Source organism: Corvus hawaiiensis, chromosome 25 (genome assembly GCF_020740725.1).
Source record: "Corvus hawaiiensis isolate bCorHaw1 chromosome 25, bCorHaw1.pri.cur, whole genome shotgun sequence".
Lineage (NCBI taxonomy): Eukaryota > Metazoa > Chordata > Aves > Passeriformes > Corvidae > Corvus > Corvus hawaiiensis.
The window spans coordinates 5703419-5731408 of record NC_063237.1 but is presented as its reverse complement, the minus strand read 5'-3'; the positions used below and the strand labels follow the sequence as shown (position 1 = coordinate 5731408).

Sequence of the window (27990 nt, the reverse complement as noted above, 5' to 3'; positions counted from 1 at the left end):
CTGCTCTGCTTAAACCCACAGTCGAGCGCTCCGTGTTTCCTACTGGTGTTCCCTACTGGTTGAACTGGGAGGAGAGCAGGAACTGTCAGCCAGCAGAGCTGTATCCTGCTCTGGAGATGTGTCCCCCACATCTATGAGACTGTGCAAGGGCAGGGAAAGAAAGGAAAAACTTCCCAAGGCTTTATTTGAGAGCACTGCTATTGTACAGAGAACAGCACAAGCACAGCTTCTGGGAGTGTCTGCACCTACCCTCTGCAGTCCACTGAAGGCAACCTTGATGCAGTGGGGGGGGATTTACACCCCTTCACTGGGCCCACCTGTTGGGTTTTACTCCTCTCTTCTGCTTTACATATTTCAGGCAAAGTCACAGCCCCAAGCACCGATTTTCTCTTCCCCTCAAAGCACACTGCTGCCAAAGGAAGGGGTTGATCATCTCAGTTTCCATTTTCTCCCTTGCAAGCCTCAACCTGGCATTCTTTGTGAACTGCTGCTATAGCTGGTCTAGCAAGATAGTAAGAAAAATGGAGATAAAGCAGTGGGCTGTGGGAGTGAAGGGGCTTCTGCCTTCCTTGGTTGTATTTTGTTAGGAAAACAGGAGGTTATGGTAGAGAAAAAGCAGTTCCTTCATCCCAGACATGATGGAAAGGTGAGAGGCGAAAGTAGAAGAGGTTTTTTCTGAGCCTGGCTCGGCCCTGAGTCCCAGGAGGTGCCCAGGTGGTCCCCATCAGTGGGCAGTGAAGATACCGTGGAATCCGTAAGGCATTGGCACCCCAACTTCTGCTCGCCCCAGCTCCTGGAAGGTCTCTGCATCCAGGACGAGCAGGAAAGCACTTTGGTTCTGCAGGAGGAAGAGAAAGGCAGAGTGAGTGTCCAGGCTGAACTACTGTGCTTGCACACAAAGGTACAAGCAGGCCATGGAGACCAAACCTGTGGGACAGGAGCACTGCGACTCACAGGTTCCACTTGGCAAACACAGACATTCCAAGGAAAACCCCCACTTGCACTGCCTGTGCTTGGGCATGGCAGAGCAATACCCCTTGGGGAGCAAGGAGCTGTCTGCCAGGGAGCCTCAAACCCAGTTCTGGGGTTTAAAAAGTGTATTAATGCTGTGTGACTTTGACAAACTACTGACAGCAAGTTACCTCAGCAGGGCAGACCACCACAGACAGGATGACTCCGCTGTCCTCTGCCGTGGCATCAGGCACTGGCACAAAGACAGGCTCTGACGGGTAGGATCCCTCCTCCTGCCAAATCTAGCAAGCACAGGAGCATATGGATGAGCTTCAGGAACACATGGATGAGCTTCATTTCATTAATACTTGTCTACTACAGGGAACAGAGTTACAACTGAGAGTGCTCCCCACAAAGGCACCTGGAAATATTCTGTGCCCCAAGAAACTTAAAGAGTTCAACTTTAATTAATTCTTTTCATTCCAGGAGTGTGATGGTGCCATCCTCTCCTGTTTGGTGACTGTGCCATATTCGTAAGGTGCCAGGTGAGGGATGAAATTGGGAATCTCATCCCAGACCCATCTGGACAAAGCCCTAAAGCCCCCAGTAAATGACACATCTTCAAATCCAGTTCAGTGGAAGGACTCGATAAGCTGACTTCACCTCACCTTGAAATTCTTGGTCTCCACATCAACCTTGATCAAGGAATTTCCAACCAAGTGCCCAAATCCACACCCGTAGAAGTACCGGTACCTCCTGCCGTTGTACCGAGCGTAATTGATCTGGGGGAACTCCAGGCCCCCAACTTTCTCAAAGCCCTCAGGGTGGAGATTTTCGTGTGTGCACCAGACCTGGAGAAATGTGCATTACAGCAGGGTTGGTTCAGCTTGGACAGGGCAGGAGAGCTCAGTGGTCCCATCAACCACTGCACAACGAGGAGGTGGTTAAAGCTCTGAGGCACGGGGCAGCATCTGCTGCGTAAATGTGCATTATTTATACACACCTTGCCATCTGCATCCTTCACAGCCCTTGCCAGGGTATAAGGCAGTGGGTTCAGGTTTTTCCCCACGGGTGTGTCTGAATCCACGTGCAGAGGGAGAACAAAGCGGCGAGGGAAAGCTCTGGGGATTGAGGCATAAACCTGTTACAGAGACAGAAAGAGATGGTGATGGAGAGAGGAGAGACATTCCAGGCTAAATGCACTTTTGGGGAACAATTCTGAAATTTTAGACACCCTTGAATTCTTCTTCTTCTTTTCCTGGTGTGTTTGACCAAGTTCTGGTAAGGTAAAGCACATAATGGAAAGAAGAAGTTCTCTGCACGTTCCAGTAATTTACAGTAGGAACCAAAAAGACAAGAATTAAAAAGGGTCAGCATTGTTCTCACAGTAATAAACGCTGAGTTGGGTATGCAAATGAGTCCACTATCTCCAAATCCAGCAGTGGGACAGACACTGCACTAAATTTTATTTAGTTAGAACAGGCTTATGTTGCTCTACATCCCCCTCTGAAGAAGCAGGAGAGCACTGTGCCTCAGTTCAGTGCCTGAAGGTACCCTGCAGGATTCCCTCTTCCGTGCTCAGGTACACATGGATTCCTGTTTGAAGTCCAGGGGAAGGATGGATTTACTTGGGGAGCAAAGTGCAGCCCCCAGTGTGGCAGACACCCAGCACACTGCACGAGAGGGATAATTCCACCACTGCCACTAAAGCTCAGTTCAAGCCAAGTTTAGAACTGATCATATTCCCATATATTAAACCTTCTCAATAAAATAAATGACAACAACCCTATTTTGGTGTCTTTCAGTTACTTCAGTCTGCAGCTCACCAGCTCAGTTGTGAAACTTCACTTTAACCACATGTGTTCATCCTGAAACCCTGAAAAAAGTTTTCAAAACTTTTCTGGTTCATGTAACCTGGCTGACAAAATACGGGTTAGTGAGCAAGCAAAAGCACTGAACATGATGTGGGGAAAGGAGACAAGTCATGCCCAGACATGCCTGAGGCTTTTGATGCAGTGAAGGTCGAGATTCTGTTCTGAAATGACTCCCTCCCGTGTGTGGGTAAAGTTTGGTGGTGATGCCACTTGTCAGTTGAAGAATGTGGGTGTTGGAAACAGGCCCAGCGTTGGAAACAGGCCCAGGACCCCTTCAGCCACATCAAATTCCATCAGAGAAGGATGAGAAAGATGTGGGATTAACGGGATTAACATTCTGCTGTACTTGAATATGCTCAAAAAATACTTGAAAAAAAACCCAAAATAAATGCCAAAAGAAAGCAGAACCTGTTAGGACACAGCTGTGGTCCTTTCAGGTCGGAGCTGAGTTGGTTCCAGACAGCTCAGGACACAGACAGAGGAAGTTCAGTCCTGTCTGAACATGCAGCAGCCCCCCCAGCACGCTGGGTTTCCAATAAACACATCTGCAGGGTGAGAAACTGAAAACAACCCCACTTTTCCCATGTGTGACCTATGCAAAATAATGCCCCTCACAGGGCCTGAAATGGGGCTTTTTCACAGAGCTGGACACAATAAATAATTTATTCGAACGTGCTGTGGGTGAGGTGACTGTGGGGAACAAGGCAGGGGTTTCCGTGGTATTTGTGCTTCTGTGATTTTCATAAAAACTGCTCCTTTTCTGAAGTAATGCCTTAAAGAACAGGGTTCCTTTTTCTTTTTCCATTTTTAAGTAATGCTACAACGTATTTTGCGTAATTTCTTGGGGGAAAATTGTATTACGCAGGGAGAAGGAAAACAAATGTCATTAAAACCAAGGTTTTAAACCGGAAATAAATTCTGCCGGGCTATGGAGCTCTGTGCCACACACCAGCTTGAAAAGTTTTGAGGGAATGCTCCATGGAGAGAGATTTAAAAGGGAAGAAAGCATCGAGAGATGATCATTTCAGTTTTTGTCCCCATGGTGTTCTCCATTCCACCAACCTGAGCCTTGCTGCAGAAAAGCCACTCAACCGCGGGGCCTCAGCAGATCCTGGGAAGCAAAGGCAGGGATCTTACCTGGTCCAGCCCTTCCCCACTTCTCCTCAAGTTCTGCAGCGTGTACAGAGCCAGGCTGGTGCCGTCGTCCTGGCAGCACAGGTCCAGCACCACGCAGCCCTGCTCCTCGAAGGCGTTGATCTGGTGGAAGGTCACGAAGGGCTTGGAGCACCACTGCCCTGGCAGCACCTGCAGGGACCAGGGGACAGCTGCACCTCCTCTCCAGAGCTCCCAGCCTCACCTCAGAGAGCTTCATTCATCCTCTCTCTCTCCCATTTCATCCCCCACTCATTCTTTGGGATTTGCCTTCTGTCGCTGTGTTGGCACAAAAGGGCTGCTTTAAGGCAGTAAGGAGCAAAACCAGAAGAAAAACCAAAATATCAAGCAGCCCCTTGCTGTGCATCTTTCACAGGTTCTGACCTTTTTTATACCCTGGAGTACCTGGGACCTGCATTTCAGTCCCTGTGCTGAAGTCTCATGAACCCCAAACTGCTTCTTTCCACCTTTCTGTCCTTTTAGGGCTGGCAAAGAAATGAATGGAGAGGAAAACACATGAAGAAATCCCATTTTTAACAGATCTACACCCCTGCTTTAAAGCCTGTATTGCAGTAATTTCTGGATTGATTCATAAACTCCCCATGGCTGCAACGTAGCATTTTTGGGATCTAAGGTTCCAGACCAGGTGCTGCAGGGGGCAAAGACCCACCTACCTCCCCAGTGTGCTTGTTCACCACATAGAAGTAGGTGTTGTGCTGAGGTTCCCAGCTTATCCCATCCAAAATGGTTTTCCCACGGAGTTTGGAGGTGATGATCTTCAACAGGTTCAGCTTGAGGGGTTGCTCGATGAAAATGATGTAGTTTTCAGTCATTCCTGAGGAGGCAAGGAAGGAGTATCACCCAAATATGAGGCCAGAAAACATCTCAAGGGCAGAGAGAACTGGACAGCCCTTTCTGCCTCCCATTTGCCCAAATTCCCAGAGTTTGGGGTGGAATCTTACCAAAGCTGTGGTAGTAGGATGGCTTTGCCCTGTCCATGGGACGGATGGAGCACACCACTTTGGCTCCCTCCAAAGTGTCCCCATGGCCTGACTCCTGGGGGGGGATCCTGATGATGTTATAGCTGGACCCTGGAAAGCACAAAAGGTGTTCAAACCAAACTCAGGCTCTGCTCCTTCCTGTTCCCCAGGAATACTTTGAACCACCTCTCCTAAACTGAGCAGAAAACCAGCAGGCAGTAAAGCGTTCTACGGAGGATTTATCTACCAAAAGAAAAACAAAGAAAAGGAAGCTTGAAAGGAAGTAGAAGGATCTTCTCAGTCTGGGAGAATGCCAGCTCTGCCTGCAGTGCTCTCCTATAATAACAGGAGCAGGATAGAAACCAAGCTCATAGGAAATGAAAACTTTGAGCCTTGGTGATGCTCATTTAATAAACCTGAGCCTATGAGCGGGAAAGAGCAGCATGTTTGAATAATAATAGTCCAGAGTTTGGTGTGTCCAGCTGAAAAAATCATGTGGTACAAAGCTGGACATTGCTGAGGCCAAAAGGAAATGAAAAGCAGCAAGAATGAAAAATGATCAAAACTGGGACAAGGTGGAGTGAGCCTGAGGGATCGCAGTAAAGGGCAGCAGCTGTTTTCAGAGGCCTCTGGAAAAGAGGGATTTCACACAGCTCACAGGGACTGATGGCTCTGAGCAGCCACATGGATGCAACAGGATCCTATCAAGATGCTCACAGTTCTGAGAAGAAGAAAAATATCCCACAAAATTCAGCTTTGCTGTAAGATATCCAGGCTACTGGAATAAATTCCATCTCTTCTCCTGCATAAACACTTCTGGTGCTCATCAAAAGCCAATTATTGTAAGTGAAAAACACGAGGCTAATTGTTCAATTTCTTCAGATGAGGTTTCAATACTGGATGGGACCTAAAAAAAAATCATTCTCCTTTTTCCAGCAAAGCTTGGGAGAGGAAGAGGAGAATCTGCTGGATATTCACAGGCCAAAGTCAGAAGCATCTGAAACAATGCTGAGAGGAGCCAATTTTATGGGACAGACTGCCATTGACATTTTGACTCAGGAACAGCAATTTCAAGGTCTCTTTGGGTGTTTCTTCAACAGGAGAAGGAGCAGCACCAGCAGGCATCCTGTACACCCTGCCCAAAAAATCAGCCTGGCCATGCCCTTCTTACCATGCTTCCCAAAGGAATTGCCCATGTTGTAGGTTGTCCCATCCGCCTCGTAGTGGGGATGAGCGGTGGCCCCATTCACTGCAATAAATTTGCTCCAGTCCACCTGGAAAAGCCAAAGATTTTTCAGTCAGCGCAGAACTTTCCTCAGGGTCAGTTCTGTGGAAGTCTGAGGAACAGGGGCAGACTTTATTCATTACTAATAATGTGGGATCTGGACTCCAGCCTTCATTCTGCCTGCAGTCTTCCTGAAATCCTTGAAAATTAAGGATGTTTCTCTATCAGTAAAGCAGGACTGATAGCACTGACCATTCCTTGGAAGACATAAATATTCCTGATGGCACAAGTGCTGACACAGTGGGAATGTTGCCCATAATAAGCACAAGCAGATGTGTGAAGGGACAGTCACTGCCCCAAAAATCACCAAGAGTTTTGTCACTGGAAGCTCAGAAAACCAGGTCCTATTAAGACATCCCAAACTGGAGAGTTTAAATGTAAAATCATGCCTTCCATTTCTTCACTTAGCCAAAAAAATACCAATCTGCATCTAAAAAAGCAGCTTGAGGGGATTTTTTTTTATGACGATTTGGTTCAACAGAGCTGAACCTAAAAATCCCCACGTGTCTTTTCATCACTGCACTCTGGTTTACAAACCAGATCAGGTGGCAAATCACCCAGCTCTCCAGGAGACATCAGTAGCTGTGCTTTGTACACAGTTTATTTGTGTCACTACTGATCTTGCAGGGAGGGAGGGACTCCTGGAACAGCTCCCTCAAGGCCTGAGGACACTCTGAGCTGGCATTTTGTGGTGTCAAACAGGCCAAACAGTAAACACTGATTCAGGAAGGGCAGAATCCTCCCTCAGCCCTTCTCACGGCTGTCCAGCCCAAATCCCCTCTAAGGGCACAGGCAGGGGGACACATGGCTTATGCTGTCCTGTCCCAGGTCACATCCTTCTGTCACATCCAGCCACGCTCCTGGGAGAGGATGCTCAGGACAGAGGGAGAAGATTCTCTGATGTTTTAGTCATTTTCTAGCAGAGGAGAAAATCGAGTGGCAGCTGAAGCACCCCTTTGCAACAGAGGGCTTGATCAAGGCTTTGAAGGGCAGCTTTGGAGAGTGCAAAGCTTGAGGTGTAACAAGCAGATAAAGGGAAGAGATATGAAAGCAAAGCACCAGGGAAAAGGCAGGTGTGAGATCAGCAATGTTGACTTTTTCTTGTACACAGGAAAAAGTTGTTTCCTGCTCTGCTCAGAGGTGCAGACAAGCCCAGGCAAGCAGGGAGAGCAGAGGAGAAATGCCAGCTGTGCCCAGCTGGGCAGTGACAGCACCTCCACCCCTGAGAGCGCTGCCTTGCTGCTGCACACATCGTTCAGGGACTCAGAAAAGAGATGCTGCTGGTCCAGACAAATTCCTTTGAAACTGGATTCCCCCTTGCTGCTCCTAGAAACAGCAAGGTGTGATTGTGCACCATCTGTAGCCCAGCTCCCTCATTCCACTGCCCACACCTTTTCCTTCGTTTCCAGCGTCTCTGGGTCCACCTTGTGCATGAAGACATTCTCATTGCTGACGTAATAATCCCCTTGGTACAGCACATAGTTCACACTGGCATTGTCACTGGGCTCTGAAATAGAAATCCTGGAGTTGTGCACAGCTCTGTGTGGCTCATGGCACATTATGGCAAGTTAGACATGTTTAAACAAATAAACCCATTTGCAGTGATATTAATCTCTGTGTGATTGATTGGAAATATCTCGCTAATCTACAAAGGGAAACTGCACAGGTGAAGCCAGGTCAAAGGGACAAGGACAGGGATGGAAATCACTGCTGGAGCTGGGGAAAGGCAGATGGGGGACGTGGATAGGTCTGGAATGTCTTGAGGGAGCTGGCGTGGGGATGTGGGGAGAGTCACCATGAGTGAAGGTGTGAGCACCTTGGGAAAGGACAGAGGACATGGCAGCAGGGGAGAGAAGGAACAGAGGATGGTCACAGCATGAGCAACAAGTTGCAAACTTCGGGCCTGCTCTGGTTTTAGTGGGGAGCACTTTGCTCGCATTTAAGCCTCTTTCTTCCCTGACATACACAGAATCCTAAAGGTACTGGAACTTCCATTCCTGTGCAACGCCATCCCTCACCCTACTCAATAATCTCCTGCCCCTTAGTCCAGGAAGGGAGGGATTAGCCCACTTACCCTACAAGCTTAGCAAGGCAAGGTGTTTTAAGGGCAAAGCTGTGTCTCAGGTAGAACATCAGGGTGTAATGCTCATTATCAGCACTGCACAGGATGTTCTCTCGGGGAGAGATTTCTGTGGAAAATTTGCAACAAGATCCGGGATTGAGCGAGCTGAAGTGGCACTAAAACATTAAACTCTGCCTCCCCCAGCTAAGGCTGACACCAATTTGCATAATTTGGGGGTTTGGGTCATATTCTAAGAAAACCATGGGCTCACAGAAAGTCTGTCAGACTTCCTCACACCTCCCTTTCCACCTAACCACAAGTTCCTCCAACAAAATCTCAGAACACTTCTCATTTTTTACAGAACCACTCTTACGTGGCAGCTCGAAGCGGGACAGGAAGCGCCCAAAGACGCTCTTGCATGGGTCTGGCATGGCCAAGGTGCCGAAATCCGAGGCCACGATGCGGTTGTGCTGGCTGTTCCTCAGGTAGGAGCTGCTCTGCAGGAACCTGCTCCTGTAGGTCACCGTGCCATGGGCCAGCTGGAACTGGTGCAGCAGGGCCATGCCATCAAACCAGTGGTTAAACCTTCCAGGAGAGAGAAAAAAAGAGATTAAGAAGAGGAGTTGGGCATTATATGATGCTCTGTGGTACCCTCCTGCTTTTAGGTTTATTGTTGTTTGTAAAAGCTGATTCCCAGATCCCCTGAACAATTAACCAGGCACAGCTTTGTTTGGGAAAATGCCTGAATCAAATCAAACAAAACAAAACAAGTGTATTCACAGCTGTGGGATGTGAAGACTCAAAATGCTGTGTGTAAGGTTTTTTGGGAGGTAAAGCACCCCCTCCTGCACAGGGAATAGAGTTAGTGCTGTACTGTACAACAACAATAGAAATTATTACTGCAAACCCAGAGGCCTTTAGCTCTCAGCTTCTTGCAGGATGTTATTCTCTCCAAACCAAGGAATCGGCGAGACTCTCAGAACACCTGAGGGTCTAACTCTGGGAATAGGATAAGGAGATCAGCTTTGGCCATTTGCTGCCATCAGCTTAATTGTCAATTATCTAGAATGGCACATTCCAAGCCACAGGCAGTAGGTGCCTGCTGGAAATATTTTAATGTATTCTTTTTAAAATGGGATGGATTTGCTTCTAAAGCAGCTCACACCACTCAGTGCAACCAACTCTCCAAGTTCCTGCCCTGAATTTCAGAGTGCTCAGGGATGGATTTTCTCTCAGGACAGAGGACCAGAGCTGGGGATGTTTTATTCCCCAGCCCAGCTGCCTCATCCCACCCCTCTGAGTGGTGAGAGCCTCTCTGTGACTCAGCTTCTCCAGCCTGGGTGACTTCACCATTCAGCTCCTCCTTGCAGGAAATGGGAGTTTCCAAATAAAGGAGAAACTGTTCTCAAAAGATCGATATTTCTTCCTTCCCTTACTTAAAAAGAAACTAAAAGATGCTCCAAATAGTGGTGAGGGGGGTCCCCTTTAGCTTTAGGCAGAGCTCAGGCCAGATCATTTAAAAAGTCAGTTAAAGGAGACTTACTTATCATTGCCAAACTCGAACTTGCCAGGGCCATTCCTCAGCAGATTTCCATTAATCCACTTGGGAATATGTCCTTTGATCTTGGCTGGGATGGGCTCGGGGGTCTCCTCCACGCTCTGCACTAGGGGGGAGATGCACTGCAGCCCCCTGGGTCTGTGGCAGGGGATTTGCTCCTTGGGTGGGCTCGGCAGGTAATTCTCGAAACCTGCAAAGAGAGCAGGGAGAACAAAGAGCAGGGAATTGAGATTTTCACTGGAATGAAGTGACAACTGTAGAGCTTGAGATTGGATGTCAGGGAGAAGAGCATTCAGCATCTGCAAGCAGCCGAGTTGTGGTGGATACCCAAGGTAAAGCCACAAAACCCAACACATCCACAGGAGCTGAAAATCCAGTGGATTTTACTCTTCTGTAGTTAATCCACAAGAGACACCAGTTCTGCAGCCCAAAGGAGGTAATAGAATATAGGATGATAGAAAAGATGATAACTTTTCTTTTAATCAAAGAAATGTATATTTGGATTTTATTTCATAAAGGAGAGAAGAAAAAAATAGTAACTGCAATCCCAAAAAAAAGGGAAGAACACAAATGAAACAGAGCCGAAACACGTTTACAGGACAAAACAGATCTACAAGTTTTATTTGGCAAGGAAATAAGCAGAGAAGGATGATTTCCGATGGAGCCTCGGGTTTGACTGCAATAACCCCTTTTTAGTTCCAGCTGGCAGGACAAAAGCCCCAGGAGAGCATGAAGTGATTGGAATGCTGCGAGCAAACAGTGATGTCAGTGATTGGCTCCCATAGCCTGGTTTGCAAAGCCTCATCAACACAGGGATTGTTTTAGCAATCCATTTAGCTGCAGAGGTGGATTTACCCAGGGGTGCTTCCCTCCCCGGGCTGGCACCGGCCCATCCTGCCCTCAGTGCGGCCGCTCCGCTGCTCTCCCCGAGACCACGGAGCACGGAACCAGCCTGGAACGCTGAACACTGAGGTGGGAGTGAAAGACTGATCCAAAAGGGCACGTGGCAGAGAGAAGTCCATCACCCAGCGCTGGTGCAGACACCACACACTAAACGGACTCCAGGCTGTCACTGAATTCACTCTGATTTTTTGTTCTTTCACCACTGCTGCTTCTGGCCTACATCCTGTAATCCACGGTAGCTGCTGCCAAATTTCCCTGTGAGCCTCTGAAACCCTTTGCTCAACATCTCCAGAGGAAATTCACTATTTCAGCCAGAATACCTGCAAAGGAGCTGAGCTGGCAGGCAGAATTTTTCTAAGCTTGTTTCTGTAGCGCAGCCACAAGCAGGTTGGGTGTTAGGCACGCAGGAAGGTAGAATGCAAGATTCCAATGTAGTTCTCCAACGTGCCAATCCCCAAATCCTCCTTCAGATCTCTTAAGTGTTTGCAGAAATGCAGATTTGGTTTGCAAAGGTGCAAAATATGCATTAAAGAATGAGAGGAACACGTCCATAAGGAGATATTTTGCATCCAAGCAGAAGCAAAGCCGGGATGACTCAAGATGGCACTACATCAAAACTTTCTGGAAAGCACTGTAAATAGAAATTTTTGGAAGATACATTCCACAAAAGAGCCTGACCAGGGCTGGGAAAGACATCCCAAGTCTACCCCTCCCAACTGCTGTCCCAGAAATTCATATATAAGAACTCTGTCTTAAAAGTTATTATGTCTACAGGCACTTACTCTCTCTGTGGATAACTGCTCCTTGTCCAGATCAGGAAAATGCTTTGAAATTACCAAAGGACATTATTTTTGTTTTTCTGGCAGTGCTGTTATGTGGCTTTGGTAGTTTTCCCTTTCTTGCATTGTTTTTAGGGTGAAGAACCTATCACTTCCTAAGCTAAGTAAGCAAAGTTCTTTTTGTTCTCCTTGTCCTGCGATAAGCATGCACGTGATCATCTCAGTAATCCCTCTTGAAATCTGATCTAGTTAGAAGTCATCTACTTAGAACTCATTCCAAAGCATCCCCTACAAAGTGGAGTTTTAATAGAATGGACTCTAAACAACAAGAACATTTAAGGGAATGTCCCAACTCCAGACCAGAGAGGGAGAAAGAAGCAGAGCAAGAGAATGGATTACTTTTTCCCTCTGGGAATCGCTCACATGAGCTGAAGATCCTGGCAGAAGTGCATGCAAAATGGGATCAAATCCTAACACCCACATGAGCCAAACCAGAAGTTTCCAGAAAGAAGACAAGTTATTGTAGAACAATTCTGAATAGGTAGGAGGAGAGCAGGGGTACAGGAAGAAAAAAAAATCCTACATGTCTTCCCCCTTAAACAAAAATAAATCTGAATAACTGTTGCATTTAACTGCACTTTCAACACACTGAGGAACATGAACAGGGAACATGAACAACTCCGCCTTGAACACTGTTCCTGAGTAACTGCAAAAAGGGTGTTCCACCCTCAGGGGAAAGCTCAGTCATAAATTCAAACTTTTTGTAACATCCAGCTCCCCAGGAAGGGACCAATCTCTCTCTGCAGAAGCCAGATGACAGATTGGTTTTTAATGTCACACAACATGCAAATAAAATTACTCCTGCTTCTGTTCTGGCCACACTGCGAGGTGGAAGAACTGGAATCCACAATAAAAGCTCTACAGTCCCAGTGGGGCTCTCTGTGTGTGCTTGAATATCTGAAAATCTGCACAAGATCACAACCTGCCCTCTCAGAACCCTCATTTCTCCACTGTAGTTTCCATCCTACCTCAGACCTTTAAAAACAAGCTTAAGGTCTTTGGAATATCCGAGCAGAGGCAGTACCAAACACGGAGCTGGAACGCTCCTCCAGCCTCTTCCAAACACAGCAGGCAATCACTCCAGAGTGATCCTGGCCTAGCACTTTGTTCAGCTCCTGTTTCCCTGCACAGTGTGTGCTATGATTTCTCTGTCCAGCACAAAGTGACAGCCCAGCATTGATTATTTATTGTTTATATCCAGAAATGGTGGGATGAAGGACCAGGCTCTCCAAGAGAAAGCTGCTGCGGGTGGAGTCATCAGGAATCAGACATTAAATTGTACTTCAACACCAGTGAGCGGGACATGAAATCTGTAATGGTGGGTGGAGGAACTATGGGAGCCATTTGCTAACACTGGGATCACACGGGAGAGGCCAAATCCATTTTGATTTTAACCTACAGCTTCAAATCCAACGCTCAGGAAGCACCTCCCACACACAGCCTAATTGCTTGACTCAGAAGGGCATCCAGGACCGCCAGAATTAGGGGCAGAATTTAGCAAATAGAATGCTCATGATATTCATCAAGCAGGGACAGTGACTCAAGAATTCTGTTTTCCCTAAGGACCCTTCAAATTGGGAATAATCCTCTGGCACCGGCAATGTTTTGTTCCCTGTAAAACACAGGTTGCCACAAGACAGAAACAAACCAGTTTTTCCATCCCCCAGCCTGAAGCAGAGCTGAGGATTTGTGCCCTACAGACTCCAGCCTTCCCCAGGGCTGGACCCCTGAGCTCCCACAGGGATTTCCAAAAGGAAGGCGCAGCACTTGCCTTGGGAGCGCTGGGAAGTGTCCAAGCTGGGCTCCTTGTTCCATGAAGCTGCTCGGTTCCCCATGGCCAGGGGCTCAGCCACCCACTTCCTCGCTAACAGCCAGAGGAGCAACGAAAAACAGAAAAGAAAAGACAAAAAGCACGGGGAAAAAATAAACTGAGAAAAGGAGCAGGGGAAGGCTCAAAGGGAGGAAAGGAGAAAGGCGACAGAGAACTCGTGCACATGAAATAGCTGTTGATCTCCCAGCAGAAATAGATTCGACACTTTGGGGTCTTCTGGTGGTACAACAAGGCAGATTTGAGAGTTTTTCAGCTCTTTGGACACCCCAGAAGCAATGGTTTGAATTATAAAGGCAGAAAAACACCACCACCATCAAAAAGCAGAAATTCCTGTGAATTAAGCCATGATCTTTGTTGGTTCCTAATTTCTGAAAACAGGCCAACAAATAAACAAAACAAAGAAATAAAAATCCCAAACAAAAAGCAGCTCAAGCTGTGCAATCATGCTACAAATTGCAGAGTCAGGTTGTGAAACAGAATCCTCTGGGGTAGTTCCCCATTTGCACGTACACATTAAAGCCTCTACAGCCATGCAGCTCCAAAGAACCCTCTCCCTGCCCACTTCCAGCTGGCTCCCTTGCACAGAGAATCTGCTCTGTGATGCTTTCCCAGCTCTGAACCATCTGTATCTGCTGTAATCCCTACCACTCCCGTTTATCTATTCAATAAATAACACACATTTTCTGCCATCTAACAAAGACTTCAGACCGCTCCGCTTAGAATTTCTCACAGTAGGAATCGCTCTCCCGACCCGCGTCAGCAGCAGCAGCAACCCTCTTTCCAAGGGGATGGGATGAAAGGGGTTGTTTTTAATGCATTTTACCTGGAATGAATTGCATCAAAGAGCAGAGGAAATGCAGCAGATGAGCGAGCAGGAGGCTGGCGGCGGACAAAAGGATTTGGGCTAACATATTCCGGCGGGCAGAAGGCATCGGCTCGGAGTGGCCGGGCAGAGCTAGCGGTGCCAGGGCAGGGAGCAGCAGCAGGCAGGGATGGTCGGGAGGTGAGCGGTGCCTCGCATCATCCTTTCACAATAAGAGCCGTGCCCGCAGCAGCGCGGGCCGGGGCGCGTCCTGCCGCCGGCGCTGCGCTCAGCGGCCCCAAACGCGCTCTGCACCTGGGCCAGGTGAGCCGCGCCTGCCTGGGCATTGCCGCGCCTGCCTGGGCATTGCCGCGCCTGCCTGGGCATTGCCGCGCCTGGGAAAATCTGCTCGAGGTGTAGCCGGGGAGACGGGAAGACAGGGAAGAATGGCATGTGGATCTGTGTATCAGAGCAGCCGGGCTCCCAGGTAATTCCTTCAGAAATTCTCGTCTTGAAATTAGCTCAGTCTGCCTTCTTGTTCACCTCCCGAAAATACTTGGGATACAAAATGCTTTTGTTTCTAAACCTGAGTAGCCATTTTGCACCGTACTGAACCTCAAGGTTTCAGGAATATTGGTTGCCACGCCAGATTCCCCCACCAAATCCAGCAGAATGGGCCGTGCTCTGCTGTTCCCAGCTGAGCCGGCCCTAGGACAGACCCTTTCCCTCGGGATGCCAGGAGGAAGCTGCCAGCGCTTTGGAAATGTGATGAAACATTTATTTCACGTCATTATGAAGCTCTTAAAAGCTGCCCTGTGCCTGGAGAGGGAGCAGGGCAGCAGGCACAGCACTGCAGGGACCCCATTCCACAGACAGATTAATTCTCATCCTAAATCTGCTGCAAATTAATCTGATTTCTTCCTGTCCTTCCTGCAAGACCCAACGAACCCTTGACTGCTGTATTTTCTATAACTCATAATGCCCTCCCTTAAATTGTGTTTTCTCTCAACAAACCCAACTGCTTCAACCTTTTCCCCCAGATCACGTTTTCTCAGCTCTTTATTACTTCTGGTTTCAGAAATCTTGATTTCCCCTCGACCCTTCATCTTCTTGAGGTTACAATCAATTTTTAATGTACATTATTGATGCATTTGTGACTTCTAGTTTGCCGCTCTTTTAAAAATAGACTGTATTCTCTAAAGTCCTGCTTCTAAATCATTTGGGATAAGCAAAGCTGGAAGCAGATCACTATGCAATACCACATAGGCTGATCCAGCAGAAAAAAAAGAGTATTAATCGACTTTTTAACTCATTTGTTTGTCCCTACTTACTGATTGCTCTTGTTTTATGTAATATCACACAGGATGGTGTCAATGAGCTTACACCAAGCTGTACCCACTGGTAATTTTTCCAAATAAAGCCAGCTCTTCTGATAAAGGATTTTTTTTTTTAATGTATTGTTATCCAAGTCATAGCTAAGAAATTTTCTCCAGACTCTCTCCAGGATGGGATTTAGGCTCACTGAGCTATGGATCTTTGCCCCCTCCTTTTTCTTCTGGCTGTTCCCCCTGATGATGCAGAACACCCACTGTGTTCTTTTCCAGTGCCACTTTCAAAGACAATTCAAAGGTCAAACAGTCTACCATTAACAAAACTGAGTTCTGCATAGAATATCCTGAGCCTAAAACACCTCTGTTACCTACTAGATTTGGTCTTTTTCTATTCTGACCCACACTTATGCTAAAAGGCAGTTTCATTTTAAGCGAACAGTCAAAATCAGCCTTTTCTCAGGGAAAAATTCTCACCACTGATTATCTAAACTCTCTGCATTATCTGCTATTTCCCATTTTTAGCTTTTAGATAATAGAAGAGCAATGAGAGGAACTGAGTTTTTCATCACTTACACTTTCCAGCCTGTGGAGGAATTCACAGCAAGCTCAGAAATGTAAAGACTCAGTGTCAAGATCCCCTTGACTCCAAGAGGGTTGAAACTTCATCTAAAGTGCTTCCAGGTTTAAAAAAAAAATCCATTTATATTCTGTTACTGATCTGTCATCTTAGACATTCTTGTTAATTTACAGGCTGGAGCTTAAACAAGGAAGGGAGAAGCTTAAAAGAAAACGTAGTTATTGGCTGAGCTTTGCTGATCAGATTTGGCAGCTTTAAAGCCAATTAATTTTCTGTCCAAACCTCCTGCAGTAAAACTGGAAAGCGGATAGGGATGGCACCGGTGCCAGATGGGTTTCAGGAGGAGCTCACTCCTCAAGGAGAGCATGACTGAGCCTGTAGTGTCAGATCAGAAGAGAAAATTTGTTTTGTTTCTCCCAATAAACACTGAAGTCCATGAGAGAGGCAATCAGCAGCATTATTTGTGGGGTGGATGAGTTGTAGACAAATGGGAAACTAGTAAAATTTTGTTCCTTAATGTTTTAGAAGGAAAACTGTATGTAATGAGTGTGTCCATATATTAAGTGGAACACAAGCTCTTAACAAGATATTAAGTGGAACGCTAAAGACCAGCCAACAGAAAAGTGCTCCATATTTCTGGCCAGCACAATAATTACGGGAAGCTCTCTTTAAACAGGGAGAGATAAATGTATGATTAATGTATTTCCATTGCTGAAATATTATTTAACTTCACAAGAGGAGAGGCTGCTTTATTTTCAATGGGTGTTTTAAACATTCTGAACTTACCCTTTCAAGCCACAACTTTATGAAAGTACGTATTTTATTCATTTTACTTAGTTTATTTATATATATATATCCTCACCTATATTTGTGCAGCAAAACCAGAAGCTTTGTTGCTCTTAGTAATTTAAAAAATTTAATAACTACACTGTTCATAAGCTCACCTGGGTTACTGTGGCCATACTCACTGGCTTTACTTTCAATATTTCCTCAGATTTTAAATTTCCCTTATTACCCCAGAGATCCCACTCTATTAAATGTTATTAAACGGAATGACAACCAACTGTATAAGAAATCACTGTAGAAAAACATGAGTCATTATTCTGAAGCTATATCTTGAATTGAACTGCACTAAGCAGTCCTTAATTGTTCTAAAGTGGAGTTTTACTAATTTTTGTTGGATTTTATGACGTTTTTAAATAGAGCAAACTGCTGCAACAGGAACACTTGATCCCCTAAGAGAAAAACTTATACAGTTATTGTATCCCAAAATCTAAGTTCTAGTGCTTAATAATAGTTGGATATATTTGCCATACAAACTAAATCTAGACGATCCAAATCCAGATGATGTAAAAAGGCTGCACGATTTCCCCAAGCACAAACAGCTAAAATGCAGGTAACAGGCAGATATTCCTCAGTAAATAAATTTGTGTAACTCTTCTTTAAAGCCTTGCATAAATAACTGTGGGCGAATGTCTGAGTTCAGACCCTTGGCAGACGTCATTTTGAAACTCTGGGTTGTGTCATCACTACAGATGAGCGTGGATTTTTGAAACACCCAGCACAATACTTTAGAAAATGTCACTTCCTAAATCTTTTCTTTTTCTTCCACATTTCTCTGTATAAACAGTATTACCAAGAGTGAGAATATCAGGGAAAAAATAGGAGACTGCTAAATATGATGCAAACCAGTGGTGAGACTTTGGAAAGCCTTTAGATGCTAAAGATGCAGATAGGCACCTTATGGGATTTTCCAAAATTCCTAAGTGTGTAAGGCGCTTACACCATGCTTAGGCACTTTGAAAATCCTGCTAAGGACATATCTGCATCTTTAGGTATCTAAATCTCACCCTACATGTCCAGTTCCTCTCATTCTTTGGTTTAAATCATGTCGCTGTGACACGTAGCACATTTGGCTTTGAGCTGAGGCAAGGGGGAAAGGAGGGTGGATTAGGTCTGAGAGGATTTAAAGAGGAAATCACTGCATACTACTGGGGTAAAGATGTAAATATATCTTATTCCAGTACTTTTCTTTATTATGTAAGCCCCACACTTCGTACAAGTGATCCTTTGTACATTCCATGTATCTTTTTTTTTTTTTACAGAGTCAAATTATAAGAAAGAAAAAGGGCTCAGTGTTCTCAGACAAAGTGAGTATCAGAAAACAACTCACATAGCCAAATAACAAAAGAACGGAACACTGTAATTCCAGATCATGTTACCTGTTTATTTATTGACATCAACAAAGCTCTGATTATGTTTTATATCAGCAGGCCTTGAAGTGTAACACATGTACCAGTATTACAATGAGTTTTAAATTAAGACTTTATGCTTTCTCAAAGTTCTTTATAGAACTCTCTTATTTCTAAGCTGATCTTTTCAACCTGTTTACATTCTGCGGCACAATGGGAATAACATTGCAAGTATATTCTACTAAGATTTTAGCACAAAAACATTTTTTTAAGTAGAAAAGAAAAAAAAAACCCAACAAATCATAACCAGGAAATGGTTTACATTCAATCATCTGAGGTCATTTTCCACTTACATCATAAAATTCTGTTTCACAGAAATGTTTTTTACTATGTTAAATGGGTTAACCAGTAAAAACCAGATGGCTTAATGTCTTAATCCCTTGAGTCACAGGATTTAAAACAGATATTCAGATTTGTTTTTACTACCACTACACTATGTATTGAAACACTAAGTAGCCGCTTAACTTGTTGGAAGTTTCCTGAACTGACAGAAATATTTATACAAGAAACAGACATCACAACACTCATCACAGTTTGTTTGAATACACAAACACAACTTTGGTTCTGCATTTCTGCCATAAACTCCATTTAGCTTTGCAGAGTACTGGCAATGACAGTGACTCTCTTTTTCAGCCTCTCCCTTTTCTGCTCTAAGTGGTTTTCTATGGCCCTGGCTTGTGTTAAGGTCTCATCAAGTTCCTGGACATAAGAAGAGTCCACTGCTGCTCTTGCACTAAAGCGAAGAGATCTGTAGTTAAAATAAATGCTAATGCCATTAACTTTCTCACTACTTTTATGTTTTTCTTAAAAATAGATTTTCTATGAATACCCGATTTCTGACCAAATTAATTCTCTGTTGTAACATAAAACAGCATTTTTCTTTCAAGATCTGTGTTTGACAGTTTTCAGTGCTAATTTCCCTAAACTGCAGCCACCCATCCATCTTATCTAGACAATTAAAAAATTCCTGTGCGAATAGAACAAAGTTTAACTTGCCTTATAATGTCAGCATATTTTGATAACAAGCTATTAATTTCTTTGCCCATCTCTGTTGAGAGAGAGAAAAAAAAATTATTTAAGCATTTGGATGAATCTCAACATCAAATTAGGTCATTCCATACTTACTTTCAGTAAATTTAATACATCACCATGTAAAACCTTTTCCAGTGGTTCAGTGTTGGAAAGGGACTGCGAGTTCTCAGAAGGAGCCAAATCTGTTTTGTCAGAGAACTGAGGAATTTCTGAAGCTTCATTCTAACAACAGAGCACATTAGAAAAACACAGGTTCTAGGACTTAAAACAAGCTTAGCACAGAGTTTAGCTGAGTGAAAGAAGAGGCTTAAAAAGATCTTGAGGGTGTTTTTGGAGAAGATGCAAGTGGCATTTGGGTTCACAGCCTCATGAGCGTCTTGGGAAGTGGGTGGAAAGTACCAGATTGAGATCTCTGTATATACACCCACATTTTTATTTATATATACACACACATTTATATAGATATACTGATTCATGTAGTGTTTATACCAGTAAAAGCTGGTGTACTTCAGAAGCTTGCTCTCAAGAAGTTCTACATAAATATGTCCCAGTGCTTACCAATTTTGTTGGGCTTCAAGCCCTCAGAGAAACTGCGGTTTCCCCACACGAAAAAGTCATTTGTGTTCCCCCAAACCTCCCTAAAGTGCCGTGGATCTCTGTGCCTTCAGTCCAGAAGAGGACATGGGAAGGGAGGTCCTCCCTCACACAGCACCGCTCACCTCCGTCTTTTTGCGTCTATTTCTATTTTTATCCGCTTTTTGCGCGTCGCTCGCCATGGCTGCCTCACGAAAAGCACGCGGTGTTTGCTGAGCGGTCACGCTGGGGAGGATGTTTAAATAAAAACGTGTAAAACCTGTAATTTGTTCCTCCGCAAGGGCGTTCTCCTCGCGGCGCAGGCAGCACCTCAGACGGGCTGGAGACGGCGGGGGAACGGCGGGGAGTCCCGGGCCAGCCTAAAGGCTCATCCGAGGGGATTTATCCCTTTCTGATCTCCCCAGACCCTGAGAGCACCGAGGTCAGCAGGAGAGACCCCGACCCCGCGGTTTCCCCTCAGGCGGGCGGGCGGGCCCGGGGCGGGCAATGGCCGTGAGGGGCTGCGACTGTGGGGACAAGGGAAAAGGGACAAGGAAAAAAGGACGAGGGAAAAGGGACAAGGGAAAAGGGACAAGGAAAAAAGGACGAGGGAAAAGGGACAAGGGACAAGGGACGAGAAACAAGGGACACCCGCTCCCCTCAGGGCTGGCAGCACCCCCGGAGCCCTGCCCGAGATCGGTGGCAGCACCAGGACCGGCCCCCGGTGCCCCCTGAGGGCCGAGGGAGCGGCTCCGGTCCGGGCGGTTCTGTTAAAGCTTTAAACAGTTCCTCAAACCTTTCCCGTCAATTTCACTTTCTAAGCGAAATCCTTGGAATTTCACGCTCCACCTCAAAATACGAGCCATAAATAAGTGCAATCTGAGAGAGCAGGCGCTAAAATGAGTAACAGCCCTAAAATGAGTAACATCACCAAAATGAGTAACATCACCAAAATGCTCAACTACCAAGACCTTTTTTTCCTTTCTCTCTCTAAAGAATGGAGAATAAAATGGTATTTTCCTGAGGCTGTGTTTCACTTCTGTAGGTAAAAATGGTATTTGGTTTCACCGAGAAGCGACTGAGTCACCCCTCGGCTCCTTTGCAAGAGAGACGAACAGGGCACAACAATTCAGGAGAGAACTTTCAGCATCCAAAGAGATTAAACACCATTTCAAGGTACTGCTTTCCTAAATCCTGGCATTGTCCCCTATGGTGAAATAAGTAATTGCAAGATCTGAAGTTATGTTAATGTTGTGCTACGTTATGTTAAGGATTCATGTTAGGATATGTTATTTTATTGTATGTGATTTATGTTAGGGTATGTGATGTATGTTAGGGTATATAAATCTTGTCACTGGTCTGGTTTAGTTTCTTTTTTTCCCCCTTTTATCTTTATTTTTTTGTTTTTAAGAGTAGAAGGGATCTTAATCTCATGTCTATTATCCGAATAGACTCTGAAATTTAAAACCTCAGCATGAGAAATCAAACTGCTGAAAGAACAAGAACTAAATACTTCCCCAAAATAGAAACAACTTTTAATAAGCTGCCATGGCCCGCTTCATTTAGTTCTCAAATATTTATTTTATAGATATTTATGTTATTAGCAATATGATTTAAACATTAAGAAACAGATATGACAGAATATGTTAGGAAAATGTTCTTAAGGTGTTTACTTAATTGGGTCACCATTAGTAGGTTAAGATATTTTTATTAACAGACCACCTGAATTAGAACAAATTAAACATCTGAATTTTCATTTCCATTATCTTACGGAGATGCTAGTCTATGGATAAAGCTCAGACTAAAAATAACATTAAAAGAAAATTATCCAAGGGGTGAGAGTTTACTCTTACTGGAGTTCCAGTTCCTTTAAAATCGGAGCAAAGTTATCTAAGCCATTACTCTAAAAGCAGTTGCAGTTCCTTTGAGATTGAAGATACTAAATTCCAGGAGAAATGAAAATTTAACCTCTAGCACAAAAGCTATTGTATGTGTTAGAGTCTGGTCCAGAAAAATGCAAATATGTGCACAAAAGAGAAGGAAATGCCTTTTTTTCAATGTGTTCAATGAACTAATTGAATCTTAAGGCTCTCAAAAGGCTGACATGAAAGACCAAGTCCTCCTTCCTGTTAGTTTTTGTATGGAATAGGCCAAAAATATTCGTGCCAACAGCTAATACAAAATAAATAATGATCTGAATGTATATTTACACTTAAATGATAAATTATTCGTACAGCATTAATTTTTTTTAAAGAATTTTTTCTTGGCAGTGAAATGCAAAGAATCTGGGAACAAGAATCACCCAGATGGGGAACTCTCCTGAACAAAGCTCTGGTGCCCAAATTAAAAGATTTTAGAAGTCAGTTGGAGTGATGAAAAGAGTTGTGAATATTATTTTGAAGCTGAAGAAATTTATTCAGAGGTAAAAACTTAAAAGGCTGAAGCTGATTATTTGAGCTGGAAAAGACCAAGAGGCATTTTGATCCTGCTTGCAGGAGGAACTATTTGTTACAAAATGAATACTGGGAAAATACATAGAAATGGGTGGCCAGGAACAGAAGTCAGCTCAATTTAGAAAGCTACAAATATATTTTTTATGTCCTGCTGGAATTCAGTCAGCGAGTCTATAAATAGGGATATAGATTCTTATCTGAAAACATGTTACAAAAACCGTGTTTTTCTTTGTTTGTTGGAAACAGGAGGGCTTAGTCTGCTGCTGAATTCTTCTGCTTTTTAGGTTTCTTTTGAATCGATTTTGTTAGTTCCTTTCAAAAACTTTAAAGCAAGCAGCTAAATTTCTGTAGCACACCCATAGTTTTTGTTTGCTTGAAATACACTGGTCCCAAGGCTAAACCAGCCAAAATCCAGGCTTATGAGTAAAAGAGACAGTGTTTTTATCTGTATTATTTCAAATAAGGTTGAAAGATGTGCTTTTAACCTCAAAATCATATCCTTATGTTTATCATACAGATATTAAAGCATTACCTATGAAATTTGGGTGCTTTTTTTTATCTCCAAGAGCAGTAACAAGCATGTGAACAGGTTAGGGAATGTCTCAGAGACGTGGGTTTGGGTTTGACTTGGGGGTTTGGGGTGTTTTTAGCATCCCCACAACTTGGGGCTCCTCAGTTGTCCCACGGAGCTGCAGAGCTGAACGCCGTAATTCTGATGAGCGTTAGAAACAGCAAATCAAGGCGTGGAGAGACAAATTGGTAAATGATTCATTCCCAAGCTCGCTTCCCTGGTTTTTAAGGGCCTGTCCCATCACTGAGTTCAGCGTTTGCTGCTTTAAACACTCCCCAAAGGCAGCGCGGAACGGAGGGATGGGGCGTTGTCCCAAAACAGGAGCTGAACTCCTGCCATGAGGCTGCTTCGGCACAAACGGCTGGCAGGGCAGATTTCCTACCCCATGCCAGCATTCCTTGGCACTGCTGCCTTCAAGAACCAACACGCGCAAGGGAGCGAGCAATGGAACCGGATGGGCACGGGCAGCACCTGCCTCAAAACTGCCGTGGAGGCGGCGTGGACCGGGAGGAGATGTTGGAGGAGCAACAGGACGAGCCCGCTGACATCGGCGTGACACCGAGCGCCACAAATCCACCCTCGCAACCCCAGATTTGCATAGGCGCTATCCTCTGCAGCGAGGACGGGAAGTGCCGCGCCAGAAGTGCGGACGTAGGCAGAGATCTTGGGAAAGCGTCCCGAGTTCGGCCGCCGCCAGCCGCCAAAAAGCCCCTCCCGGCAGCGCCGCGGCAGCGCTCGCTTCCCTCGGGCTGGGGCATCCCCGGCAGCGGCGGGGCAGTGACCCCGGGTGGCCTTGGGACAGCCCCGACCCTCACCCCGCCACTCCACAGCTGCGCTTCTCCCGGCTGCCAGCGCCCGGCTGCAGCTCCCGAGGAGCCACAAAGGACCCCCGTGAGCCAGCTCTGCTCCCACCCACCCATCCTGCGCTTCTCCCGGCTGCCAGCGCCCCGCTGCAGCTCCCGAGGAGCCACAAAGGACTCCCGAGGAGCCACAAAGGACCCCCGTGAGCCACAAAGGACCACCGTGAGCCACCTCTGCTCCCACCCACCCATCCTGCGCTTTCTCCCGGCTGCCAGCGCCCCGCTGCAGCTCCCGAGGAGCCACAAGGCACCACCGTGAGCCACCTCTGCTCCCACCCACCCGTCCTGCGCTTCTCCCGGCTCCCAGCGCCGGCTGCAGCTCCCGAGGAGCCACAAAGGACTCCCGTGAGCCACAAAGGACCACCGTGAGCCAGCTCTGCTCCCACCCACCCATCCTGCGCTTCTCCCGGCTCCCAGCGCCGGCTGCAGCTCCCGAGGAGCCACAAGGCACCACCGTGAGCCACCTCTGCTCCCGCCCCGCATCCCTGCGGCTCCCCAGGGTGAGTCATTCCACGTCCGCCAGTAAGCTAAAAACTCCTTTGAGCTTGTGCCGTTCCTTTCAGACGTCCTTGGTAAAAGGTCTAATAACCATCTTTTACTGCTCGAGGTTGGGCTTGATCATCCTGGAGGTCTTTCCCAACCTTTTCGATCCTATGATTCTATGATCAAGGGAAGAAGCACAGTCATTTTACGTTTTACCCATGAAAACAAGGGCCATTTTTTCCTTTAATCCTCTGTCAAACGTCCTGCCTGTGCTTGTCCCTGGGCTTTAAAATAACAGAGGAGTCCTTGACTTCGTGGTTAACGTGCAGCGGATGAGGCTTTCACAGTTTGGGTGTTGTGATGCCTCATTTCTAAGGCTTGGGTGTGCGTGTTTGTGAACAAAGATGTTGCTAGGAGCCTGCTGTCTCTTCTGCACAGCTACAACTAGATAAAAACCATATAAAATACAAATAGAGAAAAATCACTCTCAAATACATTCCTCGAGATGCTTTGCTAGAGGGACAAGGAAGCCACAGCAATTCCACACCCTAATTCCTCTGGATGTGTGTGTTTACTTATGTTGATATTGCTCAGTTGTTTTGTATAAATTGCTTTTGACTGGTGAAAAAGCTGTGGAAGTGAGACAGGTATTTTGATTGAACAATAAAATCCCAGTGCAAGAGCCAGATCTTCCCATTGTTCACCTGGTTTTAAGACATACATTATCTTTAGTGCAAGGGATGACCTTTCTAGAGGCAGTCAGAATGGGTTCTAACGTGGGTATTTCGGAAGCTCATGCTGTTCTAGGGGGCACCTTGTAAGATCAGTCTGTGTAGACTTAACTTTTATCCCTTTATGGGGTAAGGAGCATCGAGGTTAACTCTGATTTCTCTCCCTGTGCTTTGGGCAGGGTGAAGATGAGTGCTGAAGAGATTCTGGTGTATGCAGTAGAACTTGGAAAAAACTCCTGCCTCTATTTTGACGGTAATTAGAGCATTTAATAACCTTTTCTGTTTGAATCCTGATTTAACACAATTCCTTTGCCTGTCTGATTTCACCTCATTTTCCCATAAGCTTCAGTTTTAAGTGTTGTTAGCCAAGTATTTGAGTCAGGGGAATATTCCGGGAAAGGACACTCAGAAGAGTTGGAATACTGGAGGGTGGACTTGGAGTGAGTAATTTCTGATCTGGAATAAAGTCAGTTGGAAAACAGTTTCTTCTTTAAATGCAATTTGTAATGACTGCTTCTTGTCCTTTTGCTCACTTAAAGGCACTGATAAAACCAAAAATTTGCATGCAATTATTCCTTTGTTTTAGGCTTAGAGTGACCTTCTCACCCTTAAATAACCCTAAAAAAGCATTTTGCATACCTCTGGTTTGGTGGTGACTCCAGTTCTCAAATGACTGGGGTTTCATCTGTTTTGTTCACAAATAAACCCTGTCTGCAGTGACAGCAGCTCGGCCTTGGTGGCACTGGGCTGTGGGAACACGTAGGTGGCTGCCTGGCTTCCAGCCTTGCCTGGGTAAAAGCCCTTTCTTTTGTGGGGGCAGAGCTTATTAATGTTGTTTTTTCTTTCCTTTTTTTTTCCACTGCTCACTTGGAACCAAGATGATGATGGTAAGCTGAGAGCTCATCTTTTACTACTTTGTTACCCATTTCACATGAACATGGCCACACTCACTAACCCAGAGAGGACAAGTTCCAAACTGAGAGTGGCTGCAAAAAACCAGAGCTACAGCTCACCTGCTCCTTCTGATGCTGCTGTTGCTTTAATTCCTCCCAAGGTACGCGGTACTGGCTTCCCTGACAGCACCTTTCAATGCAATTTAATTGTTGGGCAAAAGAGAACTGATGCTTCTGAATTCTCACTAACAAACACAGCAGCTTCTCTTGCTTATAGAAATAAATTTCCGTATTCTGGAAAATCTGCTTCAAGCAGAGGTGTAAAAGATGATTTGGCCTTCCTTTTGTTTGATGTCATTCTAAGAACTCCTTTCACGTGACATCTGCAATGACAAGATTAAGCTGGCAGCAAACTATCAAGAGCTGAGGAGACAGCAGCTAAAATAGTCAGATTTATTTTTTACTCTTGTTCCTGCAGAGCTGGAGTGTGATGCCCTCTGCAAGGAAAAGATTCTGCACCGAGTGCTGAGGAATGTGAACAGCCAACTGCTCGTGGTGCGCCCAGATCTGAACGTGGCAGCCTTTGAGGATGTGACAGACCAGGAGATGCAATCTGGTAATTTCCAGATATAAACCATCACCACTGCTCTGCTGCTTTATCCTAGAGGTGGTTTTGTTCTTTGTAATCATCCACTCTCAGATGGGACTGAGAGTAATGACTCAAAACTTCATTTTCAAGAATAAAACTAAGCTAACAGAGTGAAATTCTGTGTCTTGGGCATTGGTGATGGAGATTTCTGGGTTAGATCAAAGCCTGCAGGATGTCCCATAAAGAAAAAGGGCTGTTAAGATTTTTGCTTGGCTCTGATCACAAAATTCCTAATTCACCATTTTTTTTAATGTTAGATTACAAAAATACCCCTAAAATTTAAACAATGCATTGACACTGAAAGGTCTTACTTTCTTCTAATAGTATTAGCTATAAACTTACAGTTTTGGCTTTGACTTTTTGCTTCAGCAATTTATTTACAGCTCTATTTATTGACCATATTTATTTCCGGATCGCCTATATCCAGCCATGATCTGACTTACAGATGGCCACTTCCACATCCCAGTCTCACTTTCTGCACGCACACAGAAGGATGTGACACCCTCCCCACACTGCCTGGTGACCTCACCTGCTTTAGTATTGCCTGACTGCAGAAAGTAGAACCAGAAGCCATAAAAATTCTGGCTCTTCTGCCAGGAAGAATATCCTGGAAAGACAGCCAGTTGCCAGTGGAATGGTAAAACATCACTGAGCTCAGTTGTTGCAGCTCCCTTTAAGCAGATTGTCAATAATAATCAATTTATTTCCAGGCAAAGGGATGCACTTCAGCATCCACTGCTACAAAACCACCACGCCCTTAGCAGGGATGCCCGTGGCCTTCAGTGTCCAAGTGGAAGACAAAAGTTACTACATGTGTTGTGAGAGGGAGTGTGGGGAAATGATTGTTAGATTCAAGGTAAGGATCTGCTTCCCTCTCCTCATCTGTACAAAACCAACAGGCAGAATTAACAACTCAGAGCTGGAATAAAACTGGTCAGGGCTTGTGCTGGGATTAACCTGTTCCCTTTTTTCTTCCTCAGGAAGGAGACGTTCCCAAAGAAATTCCCGGTGAAAGCAACATCATCTTCTTCAAAAAGACCTTTACATCTTGCTCCTCCAAAGCTTTTAAGTTTGAATACTCAATGGAAAAAGGAATGTTCTTGGCCTTTGAGGAAGAAGGCTGCTTGAGAAAATTAACCCTAAAGAAACTGTCAAAAGATGAAGTGGATGAAACCATGAAGATAAGTTTATGTAACTTCAGTCAGAATGAAAATCACAACCTATGATGGAGCACTTCCAACAGTTTTAAAATACAGCTTGTTTTTTTATACAAGAAACTTCAGTCTTTCTTTATCTAAAACAAGTCAGTTTTAACTACTGTCAGTACTTACTAAAAAAATAAATGCAA

At 45.2% G+C, this 27990-nt stretch overlaps 2 protein-coding genes across 4 annotated transcripts; one reads left to right on the top strand and one right to left on the bottom strand.

Annotated features, from left to right (window-relative positions):
• Window positions 1-154: 154 nt before the first annotated feature.
• BCO2 (beta-carotene oxygenase 2) lies at window positions 155-14690 on the bottom strand. Its single transcript, XM_048328608.1, is given in 14 exon segments — window positions 155-838; window positions 1143-1253; window positions 1620-1802; window positions 1955-2092; window positions 3963-4130; window positions 4652-4812; window positions 4940-5068; window positions 6129-6231; window positions 7634-7749; window positions 8678-8889; window positions 9848-10052; window positions 13376-13468; window positions 14259-14418; window positions 14421-14690. Coding segments are annotated over 14 exon segments (2163 nt in total). The 3' UTR covers window positions 155-724.
• Window positions 14640-27915, top strand: IL18 (interleukin 18). 3 transcript variants are annotated; one of them, XM_048328610.1, is made up of 6 exons: window positions 14647-14724; window positions 25280-25353; window positions 25979-25987; window positions 26472-26609; window positions 27353-27498; window positions 27623-27915. In XM_048328610.1, the coding sequence occupies exons 1-6, from the start codon at window positions 14684-14686 to the stop codon at window positions 27866-27868; spliced, it is 654 nt and encodes a 217-aa protein (XP_048184567.1). In that variant the 5' UTR covers window positions 14647-14683; the 3' UTR covers window positions 27869-27915. The 3 variants fall into 3 exon arrangements, with proteins under 3 accessions (XP_048184566.1, XP_048184567.1, XP_048184568.1); XM_048328611.1 differs by lacking the exon at window positions 14647-14724 and adding an exon at window positions 24311-24386; XM_048328609.1 differs by lacking the exons at window positions 25280-25353; window positions 25979-25987; window positions 26472-26609; window positions 27353-27498; window positions 27623-27915 and adding an exon at window positions 21048-24188 and having other exon boundaries at window positions 14640-14724.
• The last annotated feature ends 75 nt before the right edge of the window (window positions 27916-27990 follow it).